The sequence below is a fragment of the Psittacula echo genome (assembly GCF_963264785.1).
Source record: "Psittacula echo genome assembly, chromosome: Z".
Lineage (NCBI taxonomy): Eukaryota > Metazoa > Chordata > Aves > Psittaciformes > Psittacidae > Psittacula > Psittacula echo.
This window is the reverse complement of record NC_137742.1, coordinates 66,030,970-66,046,672: the sequence shown is the minus strand read 5'-3', so window position 1 is coordinate 66,046,672 and position 15,703 is coordinate 66,030,970. Positions and strand designations below refer to the sequence as shown.

At 42.5% G+C, this 15,703-nt stretch overlaps 1 protein-coding gene across 2 annotated transcripts in view; it reads right to left on the bottom strand.

The window, feature by feature from the left end:
* Positions 1-14,641: 14,641 nt before the first annotated feature.
* Positions 14,642-15,703, bottom strand: part of SRFBP1 (serum response factor binding protein 1) — a 75,274-nt gene continuing 74,212 nt past the window's right edge. For both annotated transcript variants that reach the window (XM_080637303.1, XM_080637302.1), the window contains exon 8: positions 14,642-15,307. In XM_080637303.1, coding sequence (XP_080493429.1) covers positions 15,120-15,307 — 188 coding nt within the window. In that variant the 3' untranslated portion in view covers positions 14,642-15,119. The remainder of the gene's footprint in view (positions 15,308-15,703) is intronic.

Here is a 15,703-nt window from a genome sequence, read left to right as displayed (position 1 = left end):
CATTCAGTACCCATTTATAGCACCCACACAGAACTCTTTAGCAGTTAGAGAGCTCTTACGACATTCTGCAAAGTCTCATGAGTGTGTTACTTTGCTGCTGCTGCTGACACTGCAGCCATCCTCTTTGAAACAGTTCCTCCAGACACATTCCATTTACAGCTTAGTTCTTCAAAAGTTGAAACAATGCCACAATTATGCCCTCCTTTTCCCCTCCAAAAGGTGAATTCATTTCATTAATATTCTCATAGCAGATCTGCTGTAGCTTAGTATCAGTGAAACATGCAAAGCAATCAGTCTTCTGTAACAGGATAACACATGAGGTGCTCATACAAAATATTTATCAAGTGGTTTCATTTGGATTGCATAAGAAGTATTAACATTGTATGGAGGTTCATGGGAGATAAATTCCAGAGCAGCAAATGGAAAGTAAATAAATGATCAGTATAGTCTGCTATAACAGCATCAGTGAAACAAACATACCAAATTAATGTGACTATTGCTTAATTAGCCTCATTAGGAAACCAGTAGTTAAAATGAAGCTAAAATGATAAACATTTTTTCATGCCAGTGTGGAGATCTGTATTTATAATCACGCTTTGGCCACAAATGCAACAAGTTAAATGGCTTCAGCAAGATCCTCCATTTGTTCCTGCCATGTGGTTGTCAGACTTGTAGCAAATAAAGTTAAAAAATCAGGTATCCTGCAAGTCATGAGCAATCATATGTGATAGACCTGCGGCAGGAACTTCCAAAGCATTTCTCTGTAAGAGGACTAACTGGTACTTCTAGGAGCACAGGAACAACATTTCTACTCACATTCACATGGAAGGGAAATTTTTGGTTCATGCCTCTAACTTTAGCCTCCCCATCATACCTCTGTAAATGTTATCATGTCAGGGTGAGGAAGCACAATTTCTGCTACTGTTTGTTGATCTGCGCCTCCAAGCTGAAAAAAGATATTTAGCAGAAACTCCTGCGCGCTCATCTGCCTCACATTCTTTCTTTTCTCCCAACAGATACTGAGAAAGATGCAAAAAAATGGATGAGACGATGCCAAACGTTTTGAACTGAAGTATCGTTATATAAACTTAAATAGGATGTAAACACTATACAAGCAAAACTACAGAACATACACACAAACACCCACACACCTTATGTGATTTTGAAGCACTTCAGCTGCTTCTCAACCAAAGCTGTAACTGGATTTTAAGCATTTAAATTGGCATTACTTTTATTAGTATTGAAATGTGGGGAACTGGTGATTCATGCACAGATACTTTATATTATGAAAATTCAACTCATTCATAAAAGCATAAGCATTTCTTAACTCCTGAAAATTTGGAGTTTAGATGATAATAGACTTCAGTGGGAATATTACTGATGAATGAGTTGAACGTTTTAAAAGGTAGCGAAAATTTATGTAAAATGAATTAAATAAAATGCAATAGAAAGTACTAATGTCAGCTATCTAAGAAAATACCAGAATGAAAAAAAAAAAGCTTAGGAGTAATGCTAACAGTACCATTAAAATGATTTTGCTAGGACATGTTGATTTGAATGAGAAAAGTCTGTTCAGTTTTCAAGGAATATTAACATATAGCAAAGAAATACATATAAATATATATATATCTCAGTTATACCCCTGCAAGAAAAGTTATGTTTACATTTTTAATTCATTAGAAGTGTTTCCATAAGTAAAAAAAAACAGATGGGGTTTTGAAAGAAACCTTTCATCTGTGGAAATAAATTAAAGAACTTAGCCACCTTTCTATGTTCAAGAGATTTTTCAAGGTGGGGCTTTTAAAAGAATTCTGCAAAGTTAATGTGGATACAAATAAGTACCTGTCAAGAAAAGGGCTCTTGGAGATGAAGAGTCCCTGATGCAGTTATCTGTGAAAAATACCCAACTTGAACAGGTTAACCATCAAAATAATATAGGCAACTAACTCAGGTGGCACCACCAACAGAAGTAGGTCAGAATATCTAACAGTTTTTGTTATGAAAAAGCCTACTACCTGCTTCCCCCTTAAGTACTGTATTTGACTTTAAAAATGTCAGTATTCAAACACAGAAGTTGAAACTATTATATATAGAGGGAGAATAAAAGTCAATGTATTTAGCATCCTACTTTAGGCTGTTCAGGAACCAAATTAACATTGTAAGGGGAAAAACTTCTAGCCCAAATTAAAGTTTTTGCTGAACTGCTTAACTGGTGCTGGGCACACCACTCCTCCTCCCATCCCCAAATTATTTTGCTTTCGCAGTGCACCCTGCTGTAAGCTACAGTAGCTGTGATTTTGTTTTTAAACTGTGAAATAACATATCACAAGGGGATCTGGTGGTTTGTTTTTTTTAGAAGACTTCTGATCATGTAAAGTGAAGGATCTACTTTTGAAACAAAGGGACCTAGAAATACTGATTGGCATTGGTTAAGTTTAATCAGCAGTTCAAAACACCTAATGAAATATGGAAAGCTCATTATGTTTTAAAAAAACCCTGAAAAATGTGTGTGCTGTTTGGCATGGTGAAAAAATAAAAAGTCTGAGGAGTATGGAGAGGTTTTATTGTTACTGTTGAGAATAGCTGAGGCAGTATTTGGAAGTATTATACACAATAGAACCCTATGGATTTGATAGTTTAATGAACTATCACAATACTTTTAAGATCAACTTGTTCTTTATTACGTATATTTAAGCTTATTTCATGATTATAAAGTATTTCCACTTTTATCATAATAACTTGGTTAAAAATTTGCAAAACTAGTATGCATACTTAAAAATGATCTAAGAAACAGCAACCCAGTGATCACTACCCAGCACTGGGAGTGGGTGCGGAATTAACACAATTTATACCTGCAAGTCTCTTTTTGTTCGCAGAGAGATCCATTTCAGCCATCAGTCACCAGTATGGGTAACAAACAGAAGCAAAATTTGGAAAACAGATTTATTAGAAAGCCATTTATTACAATATGTCTGCAAAAAAAAAAAAAAGAGTCTGTTTAAAGTCTAGGATTCTGAAACCTCAGCCCAGATTTTTTTAAGATTAAGAGGGGCTAAGGGATGCAAATGCATTCACCTTTCTAAAGACTTGGGTCAACATTGGGGTGAAAGTCCTGACAGCAGCTTGGGCAATGGACACAAAAGCTACTGTAATGGAAGCTAGGCTGTGGGCACCAGCTGCTTCCTGGTAAAAGGTTGTTTGCTGGTACCTCATTGTGCCTGATAATGTGCTGAATGTGGGATAAGACCTCACTAACTGGACACAGAGCAGCCACAGAAATTGAGTTTATCCCTTGACTCATGAGGCAGTAACCTGCTCACATGTCTATACCCAAACTACTTGCAGAGCTCCACTGAATTCAGCAAGGAGCCAGAGGACCTTGGGCATCTGTGCAGGCGGAGGAGATTGTAATGGTGGACTTGGTCCTTTCAGTGGGAATGGCCTGGTTCGGAAAGGTGTTGAACACCATGACTTTGAATATTGGGGATACTGGAGCTACAAAAACGTAGCGTGTTTTTTTTTTTTTTTTTTTTTTTTTTTTTTTTTTTTTTTTTTTTTTCCGTAGCAAAATATTGTATTTCTGTTGAAATATGTGTTAAGCAAGATGACATAAGTGATGTACAATAGCATAAAAATTGACTAAGATATCATGAACAGTCTATTTAGAAAAACAAGGGATTTTAGGATTAAAAAAAATGAAGGAATGCGATTTTAACTTCCCCTGTTTAACTATTGTAAATCACAATGCTGTAGAAGAGTTTATTATATAACTTGTAGAAAGTAGTTCTAAATTGGGGAGTGCCAACCAGTATTTTCAGTGTCTTGGCTCTGCAGTTTTGACCCAGCTATACTGGAATATATTTGTGGGATTATGTTTTGTGCAGTTTTGTTGAAAAACATTTATAAATGCTGTTTTGATAAAAAACTTATTTTATGAAGGAAATTATATTTTGGAATCCTTTTTACCAGACACTGGGCTTATTCTGATCATCTTCGAGAGGCTTTTTCCCTTTCATCTCAGTGGGAGTAAAATCAGATTTAAATTTTTGTGAGAATTCTAGTATAAATTTTCTGTCTTGCAGTCTCAACTTTCATTTGAAAAGCCAAATAATCAAAATGCGTGTGAAGCAATTACCTCCCACATTTCAGATCTTTAGATAAAAGCACATAAGGAACTTACTGTATGTCAGGATCATTAAAGGAGGGGTTTGTTATATATTTTTTTTAATCCTGGAATACATTGGATATATGCATATTTTTAGACAAAGTATAACGAAATGACAGACTGGTCACCAATGAAACCAACATATTGTGTAGATGATGTTTTTGTGTTAGTAAAAGTCTACTCATTTTCTCTCTGCTCCAAAGTTTGCTATGCAGTGTCGAATGAGTGCAAACACCAAATGTACCTTCCTACAGTCACTTGTGCATTGTTTGCAGTGCACTCATTCAAAACCAGCAGGGTGAATTTCATAAAGGAGACATTGAAAGGTAGTTTATCCTGTGTCTCATGCTCATGCCGATAAGGCATTTTAATTTTCTCCAAATCCTAAGAGGTGCTGAAAGTTTTTAACTTGAATTAAAACCAAAGAGTATGTTATTGGGAGGTTTTTATTATGCAACTAAGTGCTACAGATACAGTGAAATGCCACTTGTTTTTTTAACTTTTTTTGGAGATTTTTCATTACTTCCTTCACTTTTCTTCCAAGAGTCTTAATTTCAGTAACTTTGCATCTTTATCTGAAGAGCTTTAATTTATAATATTCAGGCACTAGCTTTGTATTCTTCATTGCACTTTCATATTCTTGTGTTACATGCCCGTATTATGGTTGCAAGTTTATGTGAAAATGACTTGAATAAATTGTTTCAAGCGTTCTACTTGTCGTATTATATTTAATGCATAGGCCAGATCCATCTCTCAATGAGAAACCTTTGACTTAAAGTTGTTATAACTATAGAAAGTGAGAAAGATTCTGTCATGCTGACATGGTCTCAGAAAAATTGTCAGAACTTAGAAACAAGAAAGAAAAAGTTGCATGACATGATGGATTACATCTCACACTACACAAAGGCTTAACATGTGAAAGCACAATTCATGGTTTGTCTGGATAGAGGATAGAAGATTTCTTTACCATATAGGCTATCTCTGTAGGAACAGGCACTTAGAAATCACTTTCAGAATTTCCGCTCCAAACCCTTTCTATCATGGAAATAACAGTTGATCAGCCTGTAGTAGAAAGTCCATGAACTCTAGAAAATTGACGAACATGCTTAACACTCAGTTACTCCAAAACCATTTTATTGTTATTGGTTATTCTTAGAGTATAAACCAACATCCTGCTGCCTCTTCAATCTGTATGCTTGTCCTGGTTTAGCAGCAGCAGTCAGTTTTTCTCCTTCTTAGTAGCTGGTGCAGCACTGTGTTTTTGACTTTTGGCCTGGGACAGTACTGATAAAGCCGATGTTTCCAGTTGCTGGTCAGAATGTTTAGACTGACCAAGGACTTTGTGAGCCTCATGCTCTGCCAGGGAGGAGCGGAAGCCGGGAGGAAGCAGAGATAGGACACCTGACCCAAACTAGCCAAAGAGGTATTCCATACCACAGCACATCATGCCGGGGGATGTAACCGGGAGTTACCCAAAGGGCTGGATCACTGCTGTGTGGGGGAGTAGAAACTGCGTGGCTGACTTGCCGACTGGCTTAAACCACGACAGTTCTTTTTGGCGCCCAACGTGGGGCACGAAGGGTTGAGATAACGACAGATCTGACTGAGGCACAATGCTGATTTATTGGCTCTCAAAGTTGTTTCTCTTGATGTCACAGTTTCAGTGTGCTGTAGCTTACTTAGAGCCGGTATTTGCTGTGTTAGTGTTTATCAAGTGTGGGCCTTGGGCTAAGGTTTCACTGTACTTTATGGTAATGGCTTGTAATACGGGTGGGCTCCGGCAGCAGGGCGGGATGGACGTGGCCGTGGACTTGTACCTGCCCGTCCCGCTGCTCTTCACCGTCCTGGCCCTCGTCCTCGCCTCCGTCTTTGTGAGGCTGCGGGGAGCCGAGGGGGAGCGGCCCCGGGAGCCGGCGGCGGCCGAAGCGGCCCGGGAGAGGGGCCCCAGGGACCAAGCGGCAGCGGGAGCGGGGCCGGAGGCCGGGAAGGAGGTGGCTGCCGAGGAGGGGAAGGAGGCAGCGGAGGAGCCCAGCCCCACGGCCGAGCCCAGCCCCGCGGCGGCCGAGAGCATCCCCCAGCAGCCGCCTGCCGAGCCCCGTGAGCCTGAGCCGCAGGAGGATGCAGGAGACCCCGCAGCACTTCCCAGCAAGGCAGAGGAGGAAGATCTGGACTCGGAAAAAGAGAAGCTGGTGGTGAGAGAGCCGGCAAGCACAGCAGCTACAGCCCCAGTGACAAGTACAGCAGCATCATTTGAGAGGTCTGAAGGTTTTGAATGGCCTTTGGGTACCCTTGGGGCGTGCCTGCTGATTGTGATGGGGATCACCATGTTGGCACACACACAAAGTGCGTTTTACCCACAACCATTTTGTCTGATCCCGAGAGTTAAGCAGGGTCAGGTTTGGGTCTTGTCTGGGGTTAGACGACGATATAGGGGGACCAAGAGGTTTTCCCCAAGGCTGGACAGTCATGAGTGTCACGGTGTGTGGAACAGTATGGGCGAGTATCTAGTCCACTGGGCCCCTCCAGTGCTTTGGAAGCATCGGAGATGGAAGGCAGCTGTGTGGAGTCCCCAACGACAAGTTGCAGAGACTGCTGCAGGGGAGGGTGAATTATTTTGAGCCTGATGAGTGGGTGACACTTCAGGCCATCAGGGCAGAGATGCAACACAGAGATGGATGGACTCATGATTGAGGGGTGGACTTAACAATGGACTCTATCGCCCAGGTTATTCATGAGTGTGAACACTGCACACAGCCTCTCCTGCTCTGAAAGACTGTTACAAGAGGTGGAACCTGACATCATGGACTGAATGGACTCAGCAGCTTTATAGGGATTGGTCCAGGCACTAAGATAACAGTGCACTGAGATGGGAGTGAGGGTATATGGAAAATGTGGGATCTGAGCATGACGTGAATGGTATGGAATAAGGGGTGGATACTGTCCTGGTTTAGCAGTAGCAGTCACTTTTTCTCCTTCTTAGTAGCTGGTGCAGCGCTGTGTTTTTGACTTTTGGCCTGGGACAGTACTGATAAAACCGATGTTTTCAGTTGCTGGTCAGAATGTTTACCCTGACCAAGGACTTTGTGAGTCTCATGCTCTGCCAGGGAGGAGGGGAAGCAGGAGGAAGCAGGGACAGGACACCTGACCCAAACTAGCCAAAGAGGTATTCCATACCACAGCACGTCATGCCCGGGACGTAACTGGGAGTTACCCGAAGGGCTGGATCACTGCTGGGTAGGGGGGTAGAAACTGCGTGGCTGACTTGCTGACTGGCTTAAACCACGACAATGCTAAACTGATGAAATAGGTTGAATTGTGAAGCATCTCTTGTCCCTGCACTGAGGGATTAATACAGAAGATCATGCTTAAAACTTTGGAATCTTCAGTCCAGTAAAAGGTAGTTAAACACTTAAATACCAACTAATGGCACTCTTGGCTTTGAGTAAACGGAGACAAAAATGGATGCAATATCTTTTAAAATTCATAGTGTCGAATTATTTTAGACACAATGCTGTGATGATGTTCCTATAATTTAGCTAACAAAATTATTTCTATACTACTACATCTTGGAGCTAAGAGCTTCAAACTGAAAATTCCTGTGCTATCCCTAGAGTGCAGAACTCAGTGTGGATCAGAAGCCATGCAGATACAAAAATGCTGTAAAAATTAATACAGTTACTGCAGAAATTATATTCAAATTTATTGAAAATAAAGCATCTCCTAGTTTTCAAGTATCTTCTACCTGCTATTCTACTATCTCATTTTCACATTAGATCACCTGCCTGGTATTGTAACATCACCAGTCAACAATTAGAAAGCAGCCAAGCACTTTCAATTAAGAAAAGTATTGCTGTATCTGAATTTTCAATCAAGTCTTATTTGTCCTGATCTAAACAGTCAATAAAAACTGATGAGAGAAATATTTATGTCTGTTGAGGTATCTTTAAACTGGTGTTATCAATAGTGCACCTGTCTATCTCTAAAAAAAATAAAATAAACCAAGGAACAGTGGGACTGATGCGCCCTCAGCAAGTTTGCCGATGACACCAAGCTGTGTGGTTCAGTTGATATGCTGGAGGGAAGGGATGCCATCCAGAGGGACCTCAACACGCTTGTGAGGTGGGCTGATGCCAACCTTATGAAGTTTAACCATGCCAAGTGCAAGGTCCTACACCTGGGTCAGAGCAATCCCAGGCACAGCTACAGGTTGGGCAGAGAAGAGATTCAGAGCAGCCCTGCAGAGAAGGACTTGGGGGTGTTGGTCGGAAAAATGAACATGAGCCGGCTTCAGTGTGCGCTCGCAGCCCAGAAAGCCACCTGTATCCTGGGCTGCATCAAAAGGAGCGTGACCAGCAGGTCAGAGGAGGTGATCCTGCCCCTCTACTCTGCTCTCGTGAGACCTCACTTGGAGTATTGTGTGCAGTTCTGGTGTCCTCAACATGAAAAGGACATGGAGCTGTTGGAACAAGTCCAGAGGAGGGCCACGAGGATGATCAGGGGACTGGAGCACCTCCTGTATGAAGAGAGGCTGAGAAAGTTGGGGCTGTTCAGCCTGGAGAAGAGAAGGCTGCGTGGAGACCTCATAGCAGCCTTCCAGTATCTGAAGGGGGGCTATAGGCATGTTGGGGACGGACTCTTCATTAGGGACTGTAGTGACAGGACAAGGAGTAATGGGTTAAAACTTAAACGGGAAGTTTAGATTGGATATAAGGAAGAAATTCCTTACTGTGAGGGTGGTGAGGCACTGGAACGGGTTGCTCAGGGAAGTTGCGAATGCCCCATCTCTGGCGGTGTTCAAGGCCAGGTTGGACAGAGCCTTGGGTGGCATGGTTTAGTGTGAGGTGTCCCTGTCCATGGCAGGGGGGTTGGAACTAGATGATCTTAAGGTCCTTTGCAACCCTAACTATTCTATGATTCTATGAACCAACACATTTAAATTAGTATCGACTCTCTTAAAAGACACTGAAAAATCTGATACTGTTTTGTTAGTTAAGTATGAAGGAAAAAGTCATGCACCTGAAGCAGTCTAGCACTATCTCACAGTATGTACCCTAGCTGAGAACATTTCTTCTATGGTATGGTAGTGGAAAACATGATTCTGAAGGCTTTTCAAATCTAATAATCACAGAATGAAATAACTTTCCATATCACTGTAAAAATAAACGTGTATTACTTTCTGAGAGCTCTCTGTCTAAACAGTATTTCAGATACCAGTTACATTAAAATCATGTACATACCGAAAATGTTATCTTGATATAATGAGGAAAAAAATGTTCAAAACGTTATCAGCAACCTCCAGACAAGTTCATTGGGTTTATCAGTTCACAAAAAAATTGCCCAGTTTCACATTAAAAATATTATCAAGTCTCAAGCATCACCACTTGTTTGTACAGTGCATTAATGCTGTGATCCAGGTGAGTCACTAAGCACCAGCTAGAAGTACTAATAACCCATTAAAATATGAAGCAATGCCAGTAACCTAACCTCTCTTATCTCATTCATGTTCAGTGATGTTATCTTTTTTCTTTTCTTTAAAGTAAGAGCTCAGAAGTGCTTTCGAAGATGAAAACAGAAGTTTTGGTAAGTCAGGTTTCCTTCAGGAAGAATTCTATGGCCACAAATTATAGCTGTAAGAATGGAGTAAGGAACTTGCTCAAATGCCAACATAAACCAATGCTCCTAGATCACTAAGCACATGCTAAAAAGTACTTTAGAACACAAGCTCTTCCCTTCTACCTCCCACCCCCAGACTATTTGCAATCTTCAAATTTTTGGCCTTTAATGTGAATCAACTCTTGCATTAGGGTGCTGATCAGCTAGAAGAAAGATAAGCTGTCCATGAAAAACTGTATTATAGTTGATGATGTATACCAAAAGAATTTTTTCTTGCCTTTTATTGGAACCAGGTAGAGTCACATACCAAACATTTGTTTGGCGTAGGTAAGTAAATACTTCTTTATTGAAAGCAATAAGGATTAGCATCCGGAAAACTTACAGAGTATATAGCAGGTAAATGCATGACTTTTTCTACAATATATGATCCTTCCCTACAAAACCACAGTAAAGATGTTTCCATGTTCTATTTTGAAGTTTCTGGCCTTACATCTTGTTCCATACAGTATGGTGAAAATAAAACTAACAAAAAACATGGGAAATGGAAGGTTATTTGAATTTCTGATTCCTCTGAGCAGCCATGCCATTCAGCAGGAGAGTAACACATATACTGACATCTGTTTAGGGTGCAGGAAAGAAAGCCTAACTGAGTGGGGCAAATACATGACTAGGTAATAATACAAACTGGACCTACCAGAACATTTAGCCTTCAAGAATTTAACACATGATGACAGAATGAGCAGAAATTGCTGAGCTATAAATATTGATATACAAAGTCTGCAAGGGGGAGGGATAGTGGTGGCCATACCAGCAACAGAGTAACACTTAACATTAAAACACCTAAAGTAGGTTTGGCCATTTGACTCTTACATCATCCCAAGTGGAATACACTGGGCTATTACGTAGTGACTACAAGTTTCAGACACATCCAATAACTCCCCTATGGAGCCTAACTGAGGGTTAGGGAGTCATTGCTTGACTTGGTCCTAATCCTACATATTACAAGGAGTAGATGAGGTAAGAAGAGACCTCTGGATATCATTTAGTTCAAACCCACTGTCCAAGCAAGGTCACCTCAAGACAGTTACCCAGGACTGCGTCCACTCAGGTTCCAAGTATCTCCAAGGATGGAGACACCACAATCTTTCTGGGCACCTGTGCCAGTGCTGTGTCGCCCTCACAGAGAGTTTTTCTTGTGTAAGCAGAATTTCTTGTATTTCAGTTTGTGATCAGTGCCTCTTGTCCTGCCACTCAATTGCACTGAACACAATTACACTGCTAGCTGCCCCCATATTTACACACATTGACAATATCCCCCCCGAGGCCTCTCTTCTGAACAGTCTCAGTTCTCTCAGCTTCTACTCATATGTCATATACTTGATGGGCTTAATCATCTTGGTCACCCTTTGCTGGACTTGTTCCAGTCTGTCTTTGTCCCTCGTATAATAGGGAGCTCAGAACTGGACCCAGCACTTCAGATGTGGCCTCACCAGTGCGGAGTATAGGGCAAGGATCACCTCGCTTGTCCTGCTGGCCAGACTCTTTCCAATGCAGCCGAGGAGGATGCTGGCCTTCTCTGCCAGGACATTGAAAAACACAGTTTTCCGAAGGACTTCTACACCTTCAGGGATTATAGATTCCGTAAGTTTACATGGATTTAAGAGCAGACAAATCGGCAAAAAGGAAATTCATTGATGATTAATAAACACAATAAGTTGCAATATCACAAGATGTCCCTGAACAAAACTGTAAACTTGATGAGTTGGACGTGGGTGATGTACTGTGTATTTCATCTATCTCTATGCTTAAAGCATCCCTTTTTGACTGTTGAAGCTATTAGGTTAGACAGACCTGTGGGTTTGATGCAGTTCTTAGGCACTACAGAATGCTAACACGATTTCTAAAGCATATTATCTTACACCCACTGCAGCCACTTACCAAGTTTCTGAATGTCGTGGTTTAAGCCCAGGCCGTAAATCAGAACCACGCAGTCCACTTCCCCCCCCACCTTTCTTCCCTCCGCTTCTGGAGGGACGGGGAGGAGAATCAAAAGAATGCAGCTCCCACGGGTTGAGATAAGAACAGTTTAATAACTAAGGTATAACACAAATCACTACTGCTACCACTAATAGTAATAATGATAAAGGAAATAACAAGGAAGAGAATACAACCGCTCACCAACCGGTACCTCACCCCCACCCTGCCATGATCCAGCCCTTCCGGGAACTCTCAGTTCTACATCCTCGGCATGACGTGCTGTGGTATGGAATACCTCTTTGGTTAGTTTGGGTCAGGTGTCCTGTCCCTGCTTCCTCCTGGCTTCTCCTCCTCCCTGGCCGAGCATGAGACTCACAAAGTCCTTGCTCAGGGTAAACATTCTGACCAGCAACTGAAAACATCAGCTTTATCATTATTATTCCCAGGCCAAAAGTCAAAACACAGCACTGCACCAGTAGAAAAAATGACTGCTACTGCTAAACCAGGACAGTATCCACCCCTTATTCCATACCATTCACGTCATGCTCAGATCCCACATTTTCAATATACCATCACTTTCATCTCAGTGTACTCTTATCTAAGGGCACGGACCAATCCCTATAAAGCTGCTGAGTCCATTCAGTCCATGATGGTGGGCTCCATCACTTGTAACAGTCTTTCAGAGCAGGAGAGGCCCATTGCAAAGTCCACCCCTCGATCATGAGTCCATCTCTATGTTGCATCTCTGCCCTGATGGCCTGAAGTGCCATGGGCCCATCAGGCTCAAAATAATTCACCCTCCCCTGCAGCAGTCTCTGCAACTTGTCGCTGGGGACTCCACACAGCTGCCTTCCATCTCCGATGCTTCCAAAGCACTGGAGGGGCCCAGTGGATTAGATACTCGCCCATACTGTCCCACACACCGTGACACTCATGGCTGTCCAGCCCTGGGGAAAACCTCTCGGTCCCCCTGTATTGTCTAAACCCAGATAAGACCCAAACCTGACTCTGCTTAACTCTGGGGATCAGACAAAATGGCCGTGGGTAGAACACACTCTGTGTGTGTGCCAACATGGTGATCCCCATCACAATCAGCAGGCAGGTCCCAAGGGTACCCAAAGGCCATTCAAAACCTTCAGAACTCTCAAATGCTGCTGCTGTACTTATCACTGGGGCTAGTGTAGCTGTTGTGCTTGAAGGCTCTCTCACCACCAGCTTCTCTTTTTCCGAGTCCAGATCTTCCTCCTCTGCCTTGCTGGAAAGTGCTGCGTGGTCTCCTGCATCCTCCTGCGGCTCAGGCTCATGGGGCTCGGCGGACGGCTGCTGGGGGATGCTCTCGGCCGCCGCGGGGCTGGGCTCGGCCGTGGGGCTCGGCTCCTCCGCCGCCTCCTCCCGCTGCTCGGCAGCCGCCTCCTTCCCCTCCTCGGCAGCCGCCTCCTTCCCAGCCTCCGGCCCCGCTCCCGCCGCCGCTTGGTCCCCGGGGCCGCTCTCCCGGGCCGCTTCGGCCGCCGCCGGCTCCCGGGGCCGCTCCCCCTCGGCTCCCCGCAGCCTCACAAAGACGGAGGCGAGGACGAGGGCCAGGACGGTGAAGAGCAGCGGGACGGCCAGGTACAAGTCCACGGCCACGTCCATCCCGCCCTGCTGCCGGAGCCCCCCCGTATCGCAAGCCATTACCATAAAGTACAATGAAACAAGAACCTTAGCCCAAGGCCCACACTTGATAAACACTAACACAGCAAATACCGGCTCCAAGCAAGCTACGACATACAGAAACTGTGGTATCAAAAAGAACAACTTTGAGAGCCCATAAATCAGCACTGTGCCTCAGTCAGATCTGTTGTTATCTCAACCCTTCCTGCCCCACGTTGGGCGCCAAAATGAACTGTCGTGGTTTAAGCCCAGGCCGTAAATCAGAACCACGCAGTCCACTTCCCCCCCCACCTTTCTTCCCTCCGCTTCTGGAGGGACGGGGAGGAGAATCAAAAGAATGTAGCTCCCACGGGTTGAGATAAGAACAGTTTAATAACTAAGGTATAACACAAATCACTACTGCTACCACTAATAGTAATAATGATAAAGGAAATAACAAGGAAGAGAATACAACCGCTCACCAACCGGTACCTCACCCCCACCCTGCCATGATCCAGCCCTTCCGGGAACTCTCAGTTCTACATCCTCGGCATGACGTGCTGTGGTATGGAATACCTCTTTGGTTAGTTTGGGTCAGGTGTCCTGTCCCTGCTTCCTCCTGGCTTCTCCTCCTCCCTGGCCGAGCATGAGACTCACAAAGTCCTTGCTCAGGGTAAACATTCTGACCAGCAACTGAAAACATCAGCTTTATCATTATTATTCCCAGGCCAAAAGTCAAAACACAGCACTGCACCAGTAGAAAAATGACTGCTACTGCTAAACCAGGACACTGAATTAATTTATGAAAGATAGATGCTTATAAAAGATGGAAGATTATGTAAATAAACAACACTGTTAAAAATTAATTACCAGTTCAGAACTTGTTTCAATTAAGTGGTGGGAAAAGCCCCTGAAGAAAAATACAATGAAGATCCTACCTCATATCCCAATTAAAAGAACTCCCAAACTCAGAATGGCACTTAAAGGTGAAATGCTTCTTAGTGTACAAAGACCCTTCAGTTTTTTAGCATTCTTTCAGAAACTGCAAGACAGAGATGCTGGAGTATCCAGATACATCCATCAAGGCAACAGTATTACAAACACTCTTTCAGTTCTTCAAATCAGCAATATAATCAAAGGACAGAGATGACAATTTTACAGGCCACTGTTTTATTGCTCTCCAGAAATTTTCATATCATGCATACCACTGACCAGCTTTTCCAGACACTGGATATATCCATGTTTTGTACAGTCTGTTTAAGAATCTCTTATTTTCAACTGCATCAGTTGAGAGGTACTTGATAATACAGTTCTAAGATAATCACTTAAATACTTTGTATTTTCCCCTCTCTTGACATGCAAGTCCTCGCATAGTTCAAAGTACATTTTTACACTAAGAAAAAGCTCCAGAGAAACTAGTATTCCTACAGGGCACATATGATGTTCCTAAAAAACATTCATTCATGTTAGGGTGTACTTCATAAATGGTGGCACTATGTAATGGGACTTATGAACCACCAACAAATAACCACACATTAATCAACAGTCCACTGAATAAATGAAGCAATCTTCATTATTAACAGATGATAAGTTCTAGCAGTTGCTGTTTTATAGGTTGCAAAGGATAAGGACAGTATAGCAAAAGTGTTCAAACAGTAGTTGTTATTTTATAAGAAAATACCATGGGTTGCAAATCTGCAAGAATCTTCTTTCAAAATCTCAATTTACATACAGTTTAGTCATCAAATTTAATCTTTTTCCCTTTAAATGCTGTAATTTGAGACATTTGTTCCCTGCGTCTCTTGCTTGCTTCCCATGATGGATGAAGAGGCTGCTCCAAAAATGCTTTCTTATTGTCACATTTAATACCTGCAGCTTTTGCAAATGGTTGCTTCTTGAGCTGTGGTTCCTTTTTATAAAGAGCTGTGCGAGAAGTACAAAATAAAACAGTAACTATATAATGAACCTTCACAAAAATATGCTAAAACTACCTTGGAATTGCAGATACTTTCAACAATTTCTCAATGAGCCATGGGGAACACGTTCGCCTGAATGTTCACAGCAACATTTCCTCACCTTGCAGCCCAGTAAATTGTCACTTGGTGGACTGGTGGACTGCAGATAGTTAAGATTTATTATTACTGACTACACTCAAAATTTGTGTAGACCAATATTCAGCACAGTCTCACCTCTCTTCTTCCCATAAACCAATGAGATACTACACAGCGTAACTCAATATGACTGAAATGATACCCTTCACCAAATTAATTAAAAAATGGTACCATACACTATAAATCAAATAAAATATTGAAGGAGCTA